Genomic DNA, 18,667 nt, shown 5'->3' with positions numbered 1-18,667 from the left:
ATTATATAATAGCTGTCTGAAAGTAGCATTTTCAAAATAGTATCCCTGATTTTACCATTAGAGATGATTTTAAATTACATTCCAAATTAGTGGGAGAAGTATTTTTCTAGCTGCTTCCAAACTGAATGTATCACTTATTAAATGTACAGAGGGAAACCAGTATTGGTCTACGGGAGGCTAGCTTTGCACAGCAGAAGACAACTTTTTGGGTTTCTCACTGCCAGGGCATGTAAAATGTATGTACACGTGTCCTACTTTTTAAGTACTCTGCACCATGTCCTATGAGACATTAGGGCCTACTTTATGGGTTTCTTATAAGTATTAAAAAGTAAGGTTTAGGGCTAGCAAAAGGTTTATTATGCCAGGCCAAAGTGGCACTCTTAAAACTCCACACACAGACTGAAATGGCAGGCCTGAGACAGATTTTACAGTGCTAATTTAATGAGCGGCACCATTTGTGATGCAGCCCATTCGTAGCATTTTATTTAGTGGAGCTGACTACAGACAGTACCATGTACTAATGACTTATAAGTAAATTAAATGTGACAATTAGGTGTGTACCAGTTTTACCATGTTTGGAACGGGAGAGCACAAGCACTTTGCCATTGGTTAACTGGAGTAGCGTCCTAATGCCAACAAAAGAGAATTCAGCAAAATTAGGATCCTAAAGGCAAAGAAATCTGGGGGGATCCTGCAAAAAGGGAACATTTCTTGTACAGAGAAATTGAGCAAAAAATAAATATTAATGACACAGATGGAAATGTTACAAATATAAATACCATAAAACTGCGACCCCTACATATAATCTTTGAATTCATTAAATTGAGGAAATCTGCTGCTTTGTTACATCATGTTAGTGCTAATGAAAAAAAACAGGAACCAGATCTTCTCCTAAAACCTCTTCCTTTATAAGAAAATAAGAAGCAGCCATGGCCCCAGAAGACAAAGGCATCTTTTCATATAACTGCCTATTCTGAGTGATTCACTTTGTCGCGGAAGCGGGACCAAAGTAGCATATGTGCTCCAAAATTAACAAACCATGGCTGCCAGAAGGGGATCCATTATTGTGATATCCCTCTGGTTTAATTTGCACTCCATCTGCCATGCTTTCCGAAGCATTTTTACATGTCTTCATTCTGATGGTCGGGAATTGGAGGACACATTTCAATTAGCTTTATTTGAAAGAATTTCTGTTTCTGAGTCAGCAGTAAAGGTGTGTGACCTTTACATAGCAGCGTAAACAAACATGGAAACATCTGGGCCTAGCACACACGAATCTCACATAATACATCCAGTTAGGAGGAGACATTTCTTTATTGAACCTCAGAGAGTAAGCCCTTTTCAAAATGGTGCCCAGTACATTCCTGTGTAGCTAGTACCACTGCTATGACCCCTCTCCCTTCTTCCAATCAGTCTTCGACCCTTTTACCCCTTAACCTCCTCCAGTGTCCTGGCATAGAAAATAGGCCTGGGAACCAAAATAAAAGTGGTCTGCATCAGCGAATTAGATAGCTAAAAAGTGGCCCGAAATTGCACACAGGGCAGTTTTGAAGGTGTAAAGAGATGTTATATAGGTGTTTTGCAGATTATGGGAGATGGGATGCATTTGTTCTTGCTACAGGCAAAGTCTGTGGTAATATCATGGACATAAAAAGTAAAAACAGGCCAAATATACCATAAAACAGGCCAAGGAACCTCCAAATCCACTGCCCACACACTGACATGTGAGGCCAGTCCCTCGAGGGCTGCCGTATTGCCCCATAGCAGTGTTTCTTAACCTGTGGGTCGGGGACCCCAAAGGGTCCGTAATGCCCACTCAGGGAGTCCAAGTGCTTACAAAATTAAAGAATATTGGCAGATTAATAAGGTGTACATAAATAAAGTCGAGAAATTTAAAATTGAACATTTTAAAACGTTCTGTGAATGTATTTGAAATTGAAGGCTAAAAATTAAGTTATTTTCATGTTGATCCGTGATTCGTGGGAGCAGTGCAAGAGCATCAAACAGACTATAGTATGGAGGATGTATGGTTTCAGTTGAATTTAGAAAAGCTCCAATCGTTCTACTAACATGTACATTTTTATTTTTTTAATATTTGTGAATTAAATAAATTATATCATCATTATTTCTTTAATGAAAGCTAGTTTCTGTATTTTTGTGAAATTTTTTGCAGTTCAGATCACCAAAATTGCTTAAGCTGGGGTCCACGGATTGCAATAATGGCTCAGTGGGGGTCTCCGTATTCCAATAATGATTCATCGGGGGTCCATGGATTCCACTAAAGATTAAATGGTGCTCTACAGCACTCAAAAGTTTAAGAACCACTGCACTATTGGCCAGCCTGTTGTTTATCTCCTCTAAGTCTCCCAGTTACTTCCAGTGCTGGACTAGGAACCAAAGGCAGCCCAGGCGAAAATGCTCCAACTAGCCCCACCCCTTTTCTTCCACATTCTATCTCTTTTTATTCAGCCATTCTCTCTCTCTCTCTCTCATACTCTATCTCATCCCCCCCAACCGCCCACCCCTGCATGCCCCCTGCAGTTAACCTCAGGGATCTGGGGAAAGTGGGCGGCCCAAGCAGCAGACCTGGGCTCTCAAAGCGGCTTTCAGTTGCTCTAGTCCCCAGGAAATGCCAGCTGGAATACAAAAGCTAGTCCTGTCCTGGCTACAGGGCTTTAAGTGGGCCGGGCCTCAACGGTGCTGAGCACCGGCAGTTTTTCAAATGGGGCCTCGAAACGGGTCTCTATCGGGCTCTGTATTGTGCCCTGGCACAGGCGCCCCATTTTTTATCCCCGACTGCAGGGACAGCAGGCACATCATGTGCTCCTGCTCACACTGCTCACTTCTCACTAGTGGAGAAGTTACGGCATGACGTCATGCCAGGGGAGCGTTGTAGGGGAAGTGAAATCCTTTAAAGAGAGTCTTTTTCTCTCTGGATTTCCCTTCTCTTTTTGAAACTCAGGAGCAGGAACATTGTCGTGGTGTCACCAGGGCTTTAAGAGGAAGCTTTTTCAATATTATACACACGCCATAGTTGCTACTTATTTATCTTATGCAACTAACAATTATTTGACAAAGCCAATAGTTCTGACGTTGTAGGTATGATGTTACTTGTTGTATCATATATCTGGATGCAATGACAGAAACAGCAAAATACAAGTCGGGCAGCACACTATGCTAAACACAGATTTTTAGTTTGTGTTTTAAGCCACGCCCTTAATTACATTGGCCACGCCCCTTCGAGAGATCCCCCCCTTTCTTTCATCCTACTTAAAGCCCTGCCTGGCTATTTCCCCCAACTGATGTACTCCTTCTGCTTTTATGGATCGGGACACTTTCTTGAAGTAAGCAACAGGCTCCATATTCCATCTCCCTGAGTGCTACGACGGTTTCGATATTTATGATTTATAATTGTTTGCCGCCCCAGGTAGCAGCGCGTTGTTACGGTTAAGTACCTCAGGGAATGTCATTATGCGCGAAGATGAGCCAGAATCGCTCCTATCCAGGCACATTACTCCAAGCATCAATCTCTCTCGTTTGAACACTCGGTGACGGCGCTCTCCCGTGGGTTTTAATTCGGATGTTGCATTTTAATGAAGTATTAGTACCAGTTTGTTGAATATTGGTAAACACGATCTGATTCAGTACTTCCCCCTTTTTCATTGTCTAACTTTTCAAATAGAGCTTTTGACCTTTTTTAAGAGCAGTTTGTTTGTCGCCTGGGGTTGAAAACATGCTGATTTCTGCCTTAATAGCATGAGTGGCTTGATTTTTATACATCGCTTCAATGTTTTTACGTGCTCTAATAACAGGTGTTGCAATTGCTCACGTTAATGGTACTCAGTTTGCCACCTTGAAGGATGGAAAGCTGGGATTAAAACATGTGAGCTCCAGACCACCGCACGCTTCAGCGGCGAGGGTTCAACTCAGTGAGTAGTTCTCCCAAAGTTACAGTTTTTTCACTTCTAACACAGCATCTTTTTTCTATGCAATAAAATAAAATGCAATGTATTTTCTGGGAGGTAAAATGCCTCATTGCACATGCATTGATGAAATTGAGAAATCAAACAATTAAAAGAAAAAGATACTTTTGTTTCCTCCTTTATTTTTCGCGGCAAAAGAGTTGTCATAAAAAGTCTCTTCTTACTCTATACCAGATGGGGAAATTATTAATTTCGGTAGACTTTCTCACTATTCCTCACAATTTACACCTGAATCGTCTTGTTTCAAAGGCGTAGCTAAAATTTGTTCAATGCATAGACAGTTACAGGTCTTTCATTGTACCACTTCCTGACACTACTCTGAGAACACCCACTCCCTGTATTTTATGTGTTTTTAGTGGGTCTGCTGTAATTCCTGCTGTCATCATAACTGAGATAGTTGCATATACCCTCAGATCTTCATTTTTGAATAAGTGTCTGTGAACAGATTCCACTTCACCCATAAAAGACACTCATGAGAGGGAAACGTTTTGTGAATCAGACCAGTATGGGGTGATTTAGACAAAGGTGTGTGGGCTGCCTGCCCACCACGTGAGCCAAGGTGCGGGCCTCCACTTCTCTGGCAGAGTACTGCACACCATATGTTGAGATCCCTGCCTGCCAGGAATCTGTCTTCAGTGCAGCCACACATGGTTGTTGCACTGGAGGCAGACAGGATGCCAAGCAGGTGCCATCTTTGTTTAGCTGCCCCATCTCGACATACTTTTTTGCTATTTTCATATGCTCCCAATGCAGAACTGTGTTTAGGAAAAAAAAGCAATGATCCTATTGGGCAGGGAGTTTTCTCCCAACCCATCAGGGCCAGTGTGTGTTTTCCCTGCCTGGGACCAACATGTCTCTCCCTGGGCCGAAAATCCAATGATGACCACCCAGCCATTAATAGGGAGGAGTAAGCTACACTGACCTGGCTGCCCTTTAAGGGTTTCTGCCTGCAGAGGCATCTGAGTCTTTGCCAGTGGAAGATGAATGGTTCCCACACTTTCAAAGGAGGTTGGGGAACCATGAGGTTGGTGGGAGGGACATACATCTTTTTTGGTGGATACACCGCACATCTCCCTCCCAATAAAGGAACCCCTGTGTGCCCCCTAACTGCCTTTATTATATGGAGTTTGGTGATTATTGTTGTGTGTCACACATTGCTCTCAATGGTCCACTGTGCGTACTCTCTAGTTGTCCATATTCCCAGCATCAAACACCTTCTAAATGCTTTTATGGGATAACATCTTGCTACTGTCTTTAAATCACTTTCCAACTCTGCTGTTGTGATTTGAAATGTTTCAATTTAAAAAAAAAAAAAAAAAATGTTTTCAAACATGGGAGTCTAGTTTGCAGACCTGACAATTTGTCCAGTATACACTCTGCATATAGATTATCAAGTAGATAGTATGTGATCAGCATCCCAGGATAAATACTATTATACAGATCAGTATAGAGTTTGTGCATTGATACATACCAAATAAAGTGTTGCAATGCATTACTGCAGCTCATGGTGGAAAAGTGCCTTTTGAGTAGGCCCGGGTGATATTTTAAATATTCCGAAGTAATTTCAGTCAACTCACGCTACTCTTTTGATGTGAAATCACTGTAAATTACATGATTACGGCTGTTTGCGTAATTATGAGTAATTTGGCACAAAAATCCTACCTCAGGCGCACAGGAACAACAAACTGAGCAAGCGTGAGCAGCTGCTGCTGTTCTTCTTCTCTTGCTTTTAGCGCTATTTTATTTGAGCAGTATGCACCATCGGGAAGATAGGGCTAAATGTTGGGTGGCATTCCTCGAGTAAATCCTCTTATTCATAGCATAAATATTGGTATAGTTATGCCACAGCAAATTAAATGAGTTACGCCTACCCCTACTTTTGAAAAGACATTCTAGTTCTAGCAAACACCATTCATGTATGCCACCCACAAGTTTGTCATCTGCTATTGTTTTGGCCATATGGATTTCCTCAACCAAGTGGAATTCCTTACTATCCCTACACCAAGCTGCAGGTGTGGGGCTATGGGGTTGCAGCCAGTGAACTCTAAATCCTCTCTTACCCAGCAAGATCCCAAACACAGTCACTTATTGACTGATCTTCCCAAATTTTGACGGGGGGGGCAGTCCCAGCATGGGAAACATCCAATATAACGCAGTCATTACAACAACCTACCTTTACAACGCAACTGTTACAACGCACCTGCCTTTACCCTACTGTTGCCCTAAAAGTATTATGTGTTGTAATGGTTTGCATTGTAGTGGTATGCGTTGTAACGGAATGCATTGTAATGGTAGTTTTTACAAATGCGTTTTAATGCATGTGAGGTAAAATCATGCGCTGTGATGGTAGTTGCGATGTAAAAACCGCGTTGTAAAAGCATGCGCTGTAATTGTTTGTGTTGTAACGTCATATATTCCTACAGAAGGCATGCCTTTCAATAAACATCACTAAGTGCTGTAAAGTGATTTAACATTATTAACTGAAAACAGGTGTCAAAAAATAAACCAGTTTGAAGAGTTGCATATTTTTAAATACCCTTAGTTTGCATGTGTCGGCTCGTGTTTTGGCCTCAGCTCTGGCTCGGCACTCCTTTCAATTTTCTTGCTTGCTCATCTATTCCTAAATGTATAGGGGAACCATAAACACCTAGGCAGGCAATGTGGACTATCTGCTTAGTTACCCAAGCAGATGCTATAAAAGACTCTTACACAAGTGGTTTGGTTCTAAGAATGGTCCAGCAGCTTGGTGCACCCTTTGCTTTTCAATGTCATAAAGAAAATGAGTACATACTACGTGGCAGGAGTCACAAGTTTGTGACATGGCCTGTGACAATCCCGAGGCATCCTGCCCTCTCTGACGTGGCTCTTCTGGAATGGAACACTTTAAAGTGAGAGTGTGTCATGTGAAGGAAGTTGTGAGCACATCACAGATCTCTGGCCGGTTGAGCTGACACCTTGTGATGATGGCTGGAGCTGTCATGCTCAAGTCCAGTTACAGCTTTGTAAGAGGCAGCCTTTCAGCACTTCGCGGCAGGGCACTGCTGTAGATTATTCAAGAGTTGAATGGGGCCTGCAAAGAGAGGTGTTCTGCTCTGGCAGTCGAGTGTCAAAAAACAATTATATGGAAAAGACAAAAAGACCCCAAATCCCAGTTTTAGATCTAGTATTACTTGAGAGTACTGTTATGTATAACTTAACGTCTATTTGTAACGCGTGCATTCACCTCTCGAAGGTATCTTAGTGCTAAATAGAAGATTTTTACTGTTACCCACCTCACTTGTTATTTTGATCAACATAGGAAGGATGAATTGAGCATGCCAGGGTTTGAACCTAAGACCACAAAATCAAATACATCTCTTCAGTGGATGCAGGACTCCCCTGAGCCATCAGACCCAGCTGGTGCATATCACACCACTGCCACAGCATCACACCTCACCCGTGCAGGCGAGCCAGTCCCATTGTTGCTGTAAATCTAGATATGGACTATACAAGATTAGACCTTTAGTGGGGCAATTTTGCACTGGTATTTCTGGCTTTAAAGGGTTTGCACTTATGCTGATGTCATTTTTCACCTACATTTACACCAACCAATTGCAGTTGCCATTTAGTGAAGACACTGTTTTTGTGTTCATCGGTAATCGCAGATGGTGATGCTCCTGGTCAGTCCTCTCGACTCGGGAAAGGTTGGTGTTAAATGGGACCAAGACATGTGCAATCCCAAGGTAAACAATTATTGCATCCAAATCATTGAAAAAATAATTAGGGGCTTATTTAGGGCGTGTTGGGTTGCACTCTGTTCCATCAGGTCAGCACAGGGATCTACTAAACTGCCTTTATCGACCACAGCTCGCCATATTTAGAGCTCTCTATTGCGGGAAGGTTGTTGTGAGCATAGTGAGACCCAACGATGCAGCTTCTTTGCTCTGTGTATGCAAAGAGTTATGTGTTCTGTTGTAAGTTTGGGCATGTTTTTTCATAGCCGGATTTTGGCTCACCTAGACTTTGTTGGATGTGGGAAAGGCTTTCTACTTAATGTAGTCTATTGATGTTTGTGTGTTGTTTTTTGATTTTTAGTGTTGTGAGCTATACTGTACTCAAGTACAGACTCATTTTGTTGACTGTACTACAGAATAGCAAGGCTATGAATATTGTGATACAAGAATATCGTTGACAAAATATCAAAGACTAAAATATGAAAAGCTAAGTGGAAGAGGAAATATAGATGTTCTACTCCCAACTCCATATTTACAGACCTTGAAGATGTATATATATATATATATCTTCAAGATCTGTAAATGTGGAGTTAGGAATAGTAAATTTACATACCTTGAAGATATATATTATTGTGGTATAGAAATATCGAGGACAAATGATCAAAACCAAAATATCGAAAGGTAAGTATAGATTTCCTATGCCTAATTCCACATTTACAGATCTTGAAGATATATATATATATATACATCTTCAAGGTCTGTAACTATGGAGTTGGGAGTAGAACATCTATATTGTAACCTACAGGGCAATAAACCTATCGGTATTTGAAGGATTGTGGTCCGTGCTCTTTTTGCCGTGGCTGGTGGAAGAATCGCGGAGTGGAAGAGTGCTTGACGATATATATATATCAACTTACATATATATATATATATATATATATATTCACTGAAAAAACCATAGGTTTCACACAAGTTATAGTTAGCGGACATTTTACTGATAAAAAACCATTGAAATTCCCCCGTTATAGTTAGTGCAGGCAACTATAACTCACGCGACCGCAATCCTCTGCTGATGACATATGTGTCTTTATGAAAAAAAAATATCTGTAATATATGTATAGCTAAAATTTAATGGAAGAAGACATGGGCAAATAAGTGTCTAAATACAGTATTAGCATCAGCAGAAGATTGCGGTCGCGCGAGTTATAGTTGCCTGCACTAACTATAACGGGGGAATTTCATTGTTTTTTTACGAGTGAAATGTACAGCTAACTTGTGTGAAACCTATGGTTTTTTCAGTGAAGAGATATATATATATATACACATTATTTGTGGAGTTGGGTATAGAAAATCAAAACTTACCTTTCGATACTTTGGTTTTGATCATTTGTCCTTGATATTTCTGTACCTCGATCTTCTATCTACGATAATCCCGAGGCACACCAATGTTGTCTGTGTTGGATATATGTGATATAAAATGTGCAATATTTTTTTCAGATAATGTTTTTTTTTTTTTTAATATAAATAAAAACTATAGTGTTTTCTACTGGCTGTTGAAGTGCCTTTCAGAACATTGCAAACAATGGATAATATTACTTACAATAATGGATTGAGACACAGAACCAGCACTAAACCTGAAGTAAATTGTATAAATTTTGACCTAGCAAAAAACTGTCAAGATTAAAGTGATATGTCAAATTTTAAGTCAATAGCACCTGAAACCCCCCTCCACTGAACGCAGGATGACGTGAACTAGCAAGGCATGTACTGATGTGGCTCTCTGCGTCCTTCCACAGAAGCAGCTCGACGAGACCAGCTGCTCCGAAGGCAGCACGGTGGACCTGAGGAAGTCGGGGGACCTGATGGACAAGGTGTCGGTGATGGCCGTGGAGTCTGCAGAGCCCGAGGAATGCTTCACGGAAGGTAGGCCCGCCTCTCACCTCGCAGTGATTGCGAGGTGTGGCCTGCAGCCCAGAGACCCCTTGTCGCCTTTCCAACATGTCTCCACATTAACACCGAGGCACTCTGGCCTCTTGCGTTTTCGTTTCTCTGGTCCACTTGACTTCAAAGATAATGCTAAAAACACATACGCAACAGACAGCAGGGCCTTGTTCACATTTGCATTTGAATTTCTAATGGCTGATAAGCACCGGGACATTCTTTGAACCACTGCCGCTGCACTGCCGCTGCTTTCAGGCAGAGGAATTCTTTTCACAGTGTTCCCGCCTGTTATAAAGATGTGGCTGGTCAGCAGAGTTCACTGCCTACTGCGAGGTCTGCAAATATGTAAATGTAGTGCATTTATATAGTGCTCCACACACCCCGAAAGGGTCTCTCAGGCACTGTGGACATACAGCTGTGGAACCTTTCCTGGCCTTTCCCTGTGAAGTGCCCACTCCTGGGCACCTCCAAGGTGAAGCCAGGCATCCTAGCGCTTTTGGGGCCGTTGTGGAGATTAAGCAAGTTGTTGCCCAGAGTTGCAGAGTGGGACCCATGATTAGAATAGGCTCCAAGGCAAGAATTATCGGGTCCGGGGAAATTGAGCCCAAGATCCACCAAGGCGGGAATTGAACCCTGGTCCGGGCCAGACCTCTGCATCAGGGTCTGCTGCTCTAACCATTGAGCCACACTTCTCCACAGTATCCAGTTACCGCACAAAAGTAACCGTGACCACTCTACAAATGTAGTTCTTGCATTCACTAACAATAAAAAAAAATTTGTCCCACCCAATTCGTAGGACTTCTCATACAGCTAAGTTCACTATATGGGTGCAAACACATCCTTTGTGAAAGCAAAAATCATATACTTGTTTTATAGAATTAGGAATAATGAGATTTTGCGCTTTCAAAAAGAATATTCATGAAAGTAAATGTAATCAGCACTCAGGCCCGCATTAGCACTTGCATGGTACTGGTGGGGTGGACATTCTGTATTTGAAATTAATGTCACAGATAAGCAGCCCCCACCAGTACCATGCAGTTACGAGTCAATCCCCCAAAATAGGGAATACATGTTTGGGTCTGGTATTACCTGGGAGGATCATTTCTCCTGTTTGGGGGTGATTAATGCTCAAATTTAGCACCTGCTCTGAGCAGTTGGTAAATGTGAGCTGAGGGGCAGCTACTGGGTAGGGGCAGTGGTAAGGGCTGGCATGGTAGAGGACGGAGGACTATGAGGAAGCATTACATTACACCCCTTGCTGGAAAAAACAACAAAATTTGTTAGAGCGAGGGACAGTGGCTTTGGCAGCGGTTGCAGTCGCTTCCTCGTGCAGTGTTACTGGCCCGAATTACCAGTAGTAACAGCTGATCATTATTCCTGAAGCTGGGAAAACTGGGTACGGGTACGCCAGACCAGTCAAGATCAGGTAGAACATGACCCCACCCAGGCATACTGCTCCTCCAAACCTGTAACAAGGCCCTTAGCGGTGAATTTGTCAACATCCGTGGCTGGGTCCACAAGCAAAAGTTGGTGAACAGCTTCAAATTCACCAGCTCGTGGTCTCTTCACCAATATTTTTCAGGCACATCCTGATACTCAATATGCTTTTAGATATCTTCAAGGCAGGAGTGCATGCACTTCTTGGAAGGCAATGGAAATTGGGCATTGGCATATCTTACCCCGAAGATCCCTCTTCCAGGCCACAATTCACTGTCTGTTGATCTCCAGCGCTATACGTTAAGCTCAGAAGTGCCGCTTGCTCAATGACCTGTATCCTCTTTCACCTGCCTTCCTAGGTCTCTGTTATAGTCTAAGTTATAGCTGCAATGCCTTCTCTTCCAGTACAACCCACCCCCCTTCTTTATGGTTTATTGCACACGGCTCTCTTTTCCCACTCGAGCTGCACTGCCCTCTTTTCTTACAACAGCTTCCTTCTTCTTCTCTTATACTCACTTCCTTTTGTTACATTTACTCGCCCTGCATCCTATGCCCTACCCCTACTGCCTACAGAAGAAAAAAACACAGACCTTGTATAATGTAACTGGGGCTCATTTAAAGCGCTTCAATGCCCATATGTCGAGTCACGCTATATAAAACTCCCAAATAAAAATAAAATAAGCATTCGTTTAGGCCTCGATTTATCTCCCACTCCATCTATAACCTTATGCATCCATATATTCGGCGTGTGCTAAAACGTATCTGTGTATACATACAAAAAAGCTATTCACTAAACAAAGTCACATCATGAAAGAAGTACTTAATGGATACTCCTCATGGTAACACGTCCAATTGTAGGCCTGGGAGAGATGTAAGCTTTGCATGCAAAGATAAAAAACACACAGACTGGCCCATAGACTACAACATTCAGAAAGAAAGAAATGACACAGCAACTGTTGTTCGCCAGACCCAGGTGACAGGCAATTATCCCCTTATAAAGACCACATGGGTTTTCACTAACTCATCATTGGGAATGACAATACTGAACATATTTCATTAGCCAATTAATTGTATGACTCAAGTTTGGAAATGTCGTTTGTTGTCTAACCTGTCTCTCTATTCATTTATCGAGACACATCAATCATTTTATTGATGTCGCGACAGTGCTCTTTATCATCGTACATGAAGATTTAAAGTGTTTTTATTTATCATCCGGTGAATTAAATATCCAAAACATGGAAAGAGAACTCATGCAGAGTGATTGCTCCCCGTGGAAAGTATCCCTTGCCTTTTGCCATGCTGATTCTGTTCTGGGAACTGCAGGGAAACAATATCACTTTATTGTAAAATGTGCTTTTAGCTGGCTTGTTTTGGTCGATAATCTTTCCAAGCGTATTTTTTGGTTCTGGGAAAAAACTCAATAACCTTTATTAGAACATTGGAATGTTGGAAGCTCCATTGAAAACAATGGAGTGCTCCGGGCTTATGATGGCTGGTATAAGCCCGGAGCTCCAACATTCCAATGTTTGCTTTGTGGCTGTGAACAAAGGCTTCAGGTAGCCTGAGGGGATTTGAATCCCCTCGCGCTCCCTGAAGGCTTTGTTTTATTTGTTAGAACATTGTGCCCTCTAGTGGCCTTATAGCCCTTCAGTTCGGGCCTTTAACGATGTAGCGGGCCTTTAATAGCCGGTATAGCCCGCTACGGCGGGCTAAAAGGCTATAGTATACTTTTGACATCTTTGTGCGGTGGAGCACTTATCATGGGCAGTCGCTCAAAATGTTTCTGTGCTAATATGGCAAAACGTGTTTGCCCTCTTTCTTTCTAAATTAAAATACTCTATTAAATGTATAAATTTCAATCCCACCTGAAAAACCACATCCAACCGTTATTTTCTATCAGGCATTCAAAGCCTCAACTCACACGGTAACACAGGGAAACCCTATATAACTGTAGTGATCCGCAGCAAAAAAGAAGGAAGAAGGCTGGGTGGTCAAAGATTTTATTATCTCTGGAATGTTGTTGAGTTTTGTATTCTTTAGAGGTGCTGCTGTGTGGAGTGACAATGAAGGAGATTGCACAATGTTAGCCTGCGGGTCTTGACATGAAACTACGCACACAAAGGATTGTGGTGTTGATGGTTTACACTACTACTAAAATACATTTTTGTGATACTAAACTACCATGGAACAAGTCTGAATTTGCATTCTAAAAATAGTAAGTGATTTTGTAGTTATTCTCCTGATGCAAGAATGAAGTCCAAGAGACAGCTAAAACACAAAATGAGGTTTTAATGTATGGATGGAGGGAGGGTCTATTTATTAAATACCAACAGTCAAAGTGAGAGCAAAAGCAGTCAGAAAAGTAAATACCACATCAAAAGGTACAGGGGCCCAACAGCTAATCACTGACTTACTTAAAGCACCAACTCGGCCAAGATCTTTTTAGGACATAGGGCAAAGAGGATGTAGAATTTATAGTATAGTGAGACATGCCAATAGCAACACACATAACATTCAGGGATAGCCAGTTTCCAATATGTCAACAAAAATAGGATGGGAGCTGTCAGTGTTTGGGTTGTTAACAAGGGGGAGGAAAGATTTATGCATTGTAATCTACATCCATACCTTACCACCTACCAGGGAAACGTTGGGGATATTTTTTGCAGAAGCCAAAGAGAGAGATCTGCCCACTACTTCCTACCATCATGATAAGCAATACGAGAAAATGGGCCCTTCGCCAATGAAAAAGAATGTTGAAATCCCAACTAAGATCAGAAAAGTAAATTAGGTCATTTTTACAATTCTCAAGGTACCAGGAATATTTATGTCTATTGTGAGAAATTGGGTTGTTGGTTGAAGGGGTTGTGAGCCCTTCTCAAGCAAAAACCATAATCCTTGTCAGGGTGAACCACAAAAGTCACAAAATTAACCTATGCTTAACCCTATAGCAGCGTGACATAAAAGCAGTCAGGCTTAATCTAAAGGCAATGTGCAAAGTATTTATGCAGCCCTTAAAGTGAAAACACAACACAAGAAAAATTGCACAAGGATTTAGAAATAATAGGTAGAATGTAATAAATTATTTCACAGCAACAGAACAAAAATCCAAACAGTAGAACCGGAGATATGCCATTTCAAACATTTAAGGTAAGTATAGTGCCTAAAAGCTTCAAAACGCCACACCAGGCTATCTGGTTGTGCGAGAGCGGGTGAAAGTCACAAGTTCAAGCCGACCGTGATGGAGTGCGGACCGGATACAGGGAGCAAGGTAGTCAGCTGAAAAAGTTACCTTCTCAAAGAGCAGGGCAAAGGCTACAGAGTGCGATGGTGTAGGCTGCGAGGAGCAGGGAAAGTGTCGTGGGTGGTCGTCGCGGTAGCACGAAGAACAGGCTGGTGATTGTGGATGGTAATCACTGTAGCATGAGGATCATGTCGGGCATCGCTGACGGTCGTTGCTGGAGCTTTGCATTTACCGCAGGCTGTCGATGATGTAGCACAAAGTGCAAATCTCACATTGCCGGTTGTCGCTGGAGATTACTGTAGCGCAAAAAGGCAGGATCCCCAGAGCTTGCATTGGTGGCCATTGCAGGTGGCAAGATTGTGGTGCCAATGGGTCTGTTTATAGACGTAAAGCACCCAAAACTTCAGGATTTCCCATTTGTATACAGAGGAGTGGACTCTGATGGCAACCAAGGGCCAAGGACCTGGGGAGGCACCTTTTGGTGATCACAAATTCACTCTTGCAGAGGCCAGCGGGCTCAGGCAGATCCAGTTAGAGTTCCAGCCAGCTGCAGCAGGTCAGCTGGGCAGTTGCAAAGAGCCTCCGCAGCTTGCTATGTCCCTGTGGCTCTGAACTGGAGGTCAGTCCGCTGACCCTTGGAGCCACTTCAGGTAGCTTGGTATGTAGGGAGCAGGCACCGCCTTCCTTCTCAGACAGCGGGGCAGGCATCAGGCAACAGGGCAGTACTCTGGCAGCTGAGCAATCCTTCTTCTGTAGTAACCACAGGTCCAGAAGTGTACTGAAACATTGGTTTGGGGGGACAATATTTATACCCAGTGGCAGCTTTGAAGAAGTAGTAATGTCTAGACTCCACTCTACCCCCTTAGGCATTTTGTTCTGGAATTTTCTTCCTCCCTGCCCTGGTCCTAGGATGTCTTGAATCACAAAAGGCTAGTGTGAATTTCTTTGTGTGTGTGTTGAGGCAGCTCCTTTGCAGGGCAAGTTTGATAGGTGGCAGCTCCTCCCCTCCCATCATGGCCCATCCTGCCAGCACCCAGTCCCTCTTTGTGAAACTATCTGGGAGCAACACACATAGGCCAACTAGACCTAGGTTACACTTAGTTATGTGACGCAGGACACAGGCTGCAGGGACTAAGTGGTTAGGACTAGAAAATACCAACTTTGTAAAAGAGGCATTTTCAGAACTGTGATTTAACGTTCAATTTTACCATTAAAGAGGTTTTTAAATTACAGTTCTCTAGAGACCAAACATGGCATTACTACCTGTTCCCAAGCAAAAGTTATCACTTATTAAATGTGATAAAGCAGCCCAATTTTATCCTATGGGAGAGGTAGGCTTCGTTTCTAGAGCACCTTAGGGCGTTATATAATAGGTTTATTTTGCAGGTTGAAATGCCAGATTAAAACTGCGCAGAGGCTGCAATGGCTGGTCTGAGACAAGTATTAAAAGACTACTTAAGTGGGTGGAACAATAAGTGCTACAGGCCAACTAGTAGCTTTTACTCTACAGGCCCTGTGTACATGTAGTACCACTTTACTAGAGACCTACAAGTAAATTAGATGTGGCACTTGTGTGTAAGCAGAAGCTCTTTAGCGCCGGTTAGCAATGGTAAAGTGCACAGAGTCCTGAAAGCCAACAAAAACAGGTTCAGAAAGCAAGAGAAGAGAAGGAAAAAAGGTTGCGGGTTAGCCCTGCAGAGAGGGACAAGTCCAACATCTGTCTTCAGGAACATTATCAAAGGATCTAATCCCTGCTACCACAGAGGAAAAAGTCATCAGTAAAAGAGCAACAAAAACTTGTGCTCTCCCAGCATGCTTACAAATGACTTTGCAAGTAAACCGGTGGGTTGTCGAAGGAAGTGTAGTAGTCATGAAAAATATTGATTTACATATGAAACCTCAGGAATGAGTGTTGATCGATCCCAGTAATAACCTCAGAAATGAGTGCTGATCTATATCGGCAAAGTGAGCCAGGTGTGGGAGAGTTAGGTCATCCAACAAAGAAAGCCGATTGACAGACCGTCAAAGGAGGCCCGAGAGTGTACAAGGTCAACTTGTACAGTTTATTTGCTTTCGAATGACCTTGGGTGGCAAGAACCTGGAATTCTTACGATGTCAAAATATTAATAGTTGCACACTGGAATTCTTCCAGACAGAAAAGAGCTTCCTCTATTTTAGGATGATCTACAGAACAGGGAGGGAGCTCTCCACGCCTGTTCATTTAGTATTTTAGCCTCTTCTATCCTTAGAGAGTTTGACGCAAAGGATGGAATAGCTGTTGTTTCTGGTGGCCATTACAACTCCCACTAATTATCGGCCATGCCCCTGGCAGAAACATGCCCGATGATACCGTGACAGTCAAAGTATTGGGCAGGCCAATCTCCTGCTGTGACTGTTGTACTCCTGTTAATTACAGAAGAAGTTAGCAGTTGTGCGGATACAAAATATCTGGTAGCCCCTTATTAGACAAGTTTTCTTCTCTGCAGACTTACGAACCATATCATAACGAGAGGCTACATTTCGAAGCTAGAAACAAGTTAGTTGCGATTTCATATGTTTCGCCAGCATATTCCAAATAACTGCATTGCCAGTGTTGACAGTGTTAAGAACTCTAATCATAGCCTGATTGGGAGACGAGTTATTTGCTAAGAACCGAAAAGTGTTGCCGCCATTTCAAACAATTATTTTACAGAGTTTTATATAGCGCAAACTTGACCTGAATTGGGTATCAGAGCTCCTTACATAGCACCAGTTGCATTACATGAGGACACATTCATTTTTGTTAGGCACGGGGAGATTAAGTGATTTGCCCAGAATCTCAGGAGATTCAACTGTCATTGCCGAGACTCAAACCCAGTTCCCCAGATTCGAGGTCGACTGCCCTAGCCGTTAGGCCAACTCCTCCCCCCATATTGCATACATATGCAATATGCAAAAATATATGTTAATAAAAAAAGTAAGTCTGAAGGAGTGCCTCACTGGCCGAGAAGCCAAGGGATACCAGCCCCGGTCCAAAAGTGCAGTACTTTTCAGTAGGCTGTGCACATGTGGGTAGGAAACGTACTGTCACTCGCACTGCAAGGCAACAAAGTTTAGAGTGGGCTGATCACTGCTCCATGCTATATACTGAAATGGGTGGAAGGAAAATGTGAATGACACTCGTACAGACCAATGGATGAAGGATATGACTGAACGTCCCAGTATCTTCTGATTTATGTTCTTCTGATTTCTTTGGAAGACATGAGGCTAGTGACGCAGCTAGAGCTGTCCCTAAGCAAGACCTAAAATGTGGTTGGTTTGTAGCACACAGGGATAACTTTTGCTTGCTGCATGAGTGCACCATTCGCAATTTATGATGGAACTGTGATAAAAGCACAGGCGGATGACTGGTGAGCTGGGTAAGTCGCAAGGCGTGAATGATCGCTAGCACATGCAACGCTCCCAGGAGACTCTCTACCTGCCCATTGATAAGAGCTTGAGTGTGTTTGCAGTAATGTTTTTCCCTGGTGCTTAATCTTGTTTTGACCCATTTCCTCTCAGATGAAGTGAATGAAAAATACATGAAACTGTTTGTTCCCGAAAGCAGGTGTCGCTAAGAACCCACATCACTAAACATGATAAAAATATAGTAACATTTTATCATCTTTACGTTTCAGTGCCAACAATGTACACTTAATAACCAGTGCCACATTAACTGCTGACTCACTAAACACTTACTGAAAAAATGCAAACTAAGCAGTTTCAGAAGTGTTTAAATATACTGAAACTCTCTATGCGTGCTGCCCAGACAGCGCTTCTTTAATCCCGGTGAAGGATTAAAATCAGTTTGAAAGTGATAAATTCTGGTCTCATCAGTCATCCAGCGCTTGATTTGTTAAAAAATAAGATGCCAGGGCCCCAAGTTTTACTCAGAAGCCCTCTGCCGAAGGCGTCGAAGGTGGGGTCCGAATAGCAATGCTGACAGGTCTTGATTCCCCCTCGTGCCTCTTTTATCCACCACTCCCCAACTCTTTCTCGCGCTTGTCAATCAATCAGACATTTGTAGAGCGCCTTACTCACCCGTGAGGGTCTCAAGGCGCTAGGGGGGGAAGCAGCTACTGATCGAACAGCTAGTTCTTGACGAGTCTCCTGAAGGTCAGTAGGTCCTGGGTCTGTCGTAGGTGGATGGGGAGGGTGTTCCATGTCTTGGCGGCGAGGTGGGAGAAGGATCTGCTGCCGGAGGTAGTACGGTGGATGCGTGGGACTGTGGCAAGGGCGAGGTCAGCGGAGCAGAGCTGGCGGTTGGGGGTGTAGAAGTTGAGTCGCCTGTTGAGGTATGCTGGTCCGGCATCGTGGAGTGCTTAGTGAGCGTG

General features: G+C 42.9%; 1 protein-coding gene across 6 annotated transcripts in view; it reads left to right on the top strand.

The window, feature by feature from the left end:
- The window catches only part of LOC146789704 (sodium channel protein type 5 subunit alpha-like), a 975,168-nt gene that overhangs the window by 757,087 nt on the left and 199,414 nt on the right, over positions 1-18,667 (top strand). For all 6 annotated transcript variants that reach the window (XM_085632035.1, XM_085632032.1, XM_085632036.1 and 3 more), the window contains exon 18: positions 9,493-9,619. In XM_085632035.1, the coding sequence (XP_085488161.1) occupies positions 9,493-9,619 (127 nt within the window). The remainder of the gene's footprint in view (positions 1-9,492; positions 9,620-18,667) is intronic.

This window comes from Triturus cristatus, chromosome 10 (genome assembly GCF_964204655.1).
Source record: "Triturus cristatus chromosome 10, aTriCri1.1, whole genome shotgun sequence".
NCBI classification, from domain to species: domain Eukaryota; kingdom Metazoa; phylum Chordata; class Amphibia; order Caudata; family Salamandridae; genus Triturus; species Triturus cristatus.
Note: the sequence above shows the minus strand (reverse complement) of the source record. Positions and strands in the feature narration are given on the sequence as shown.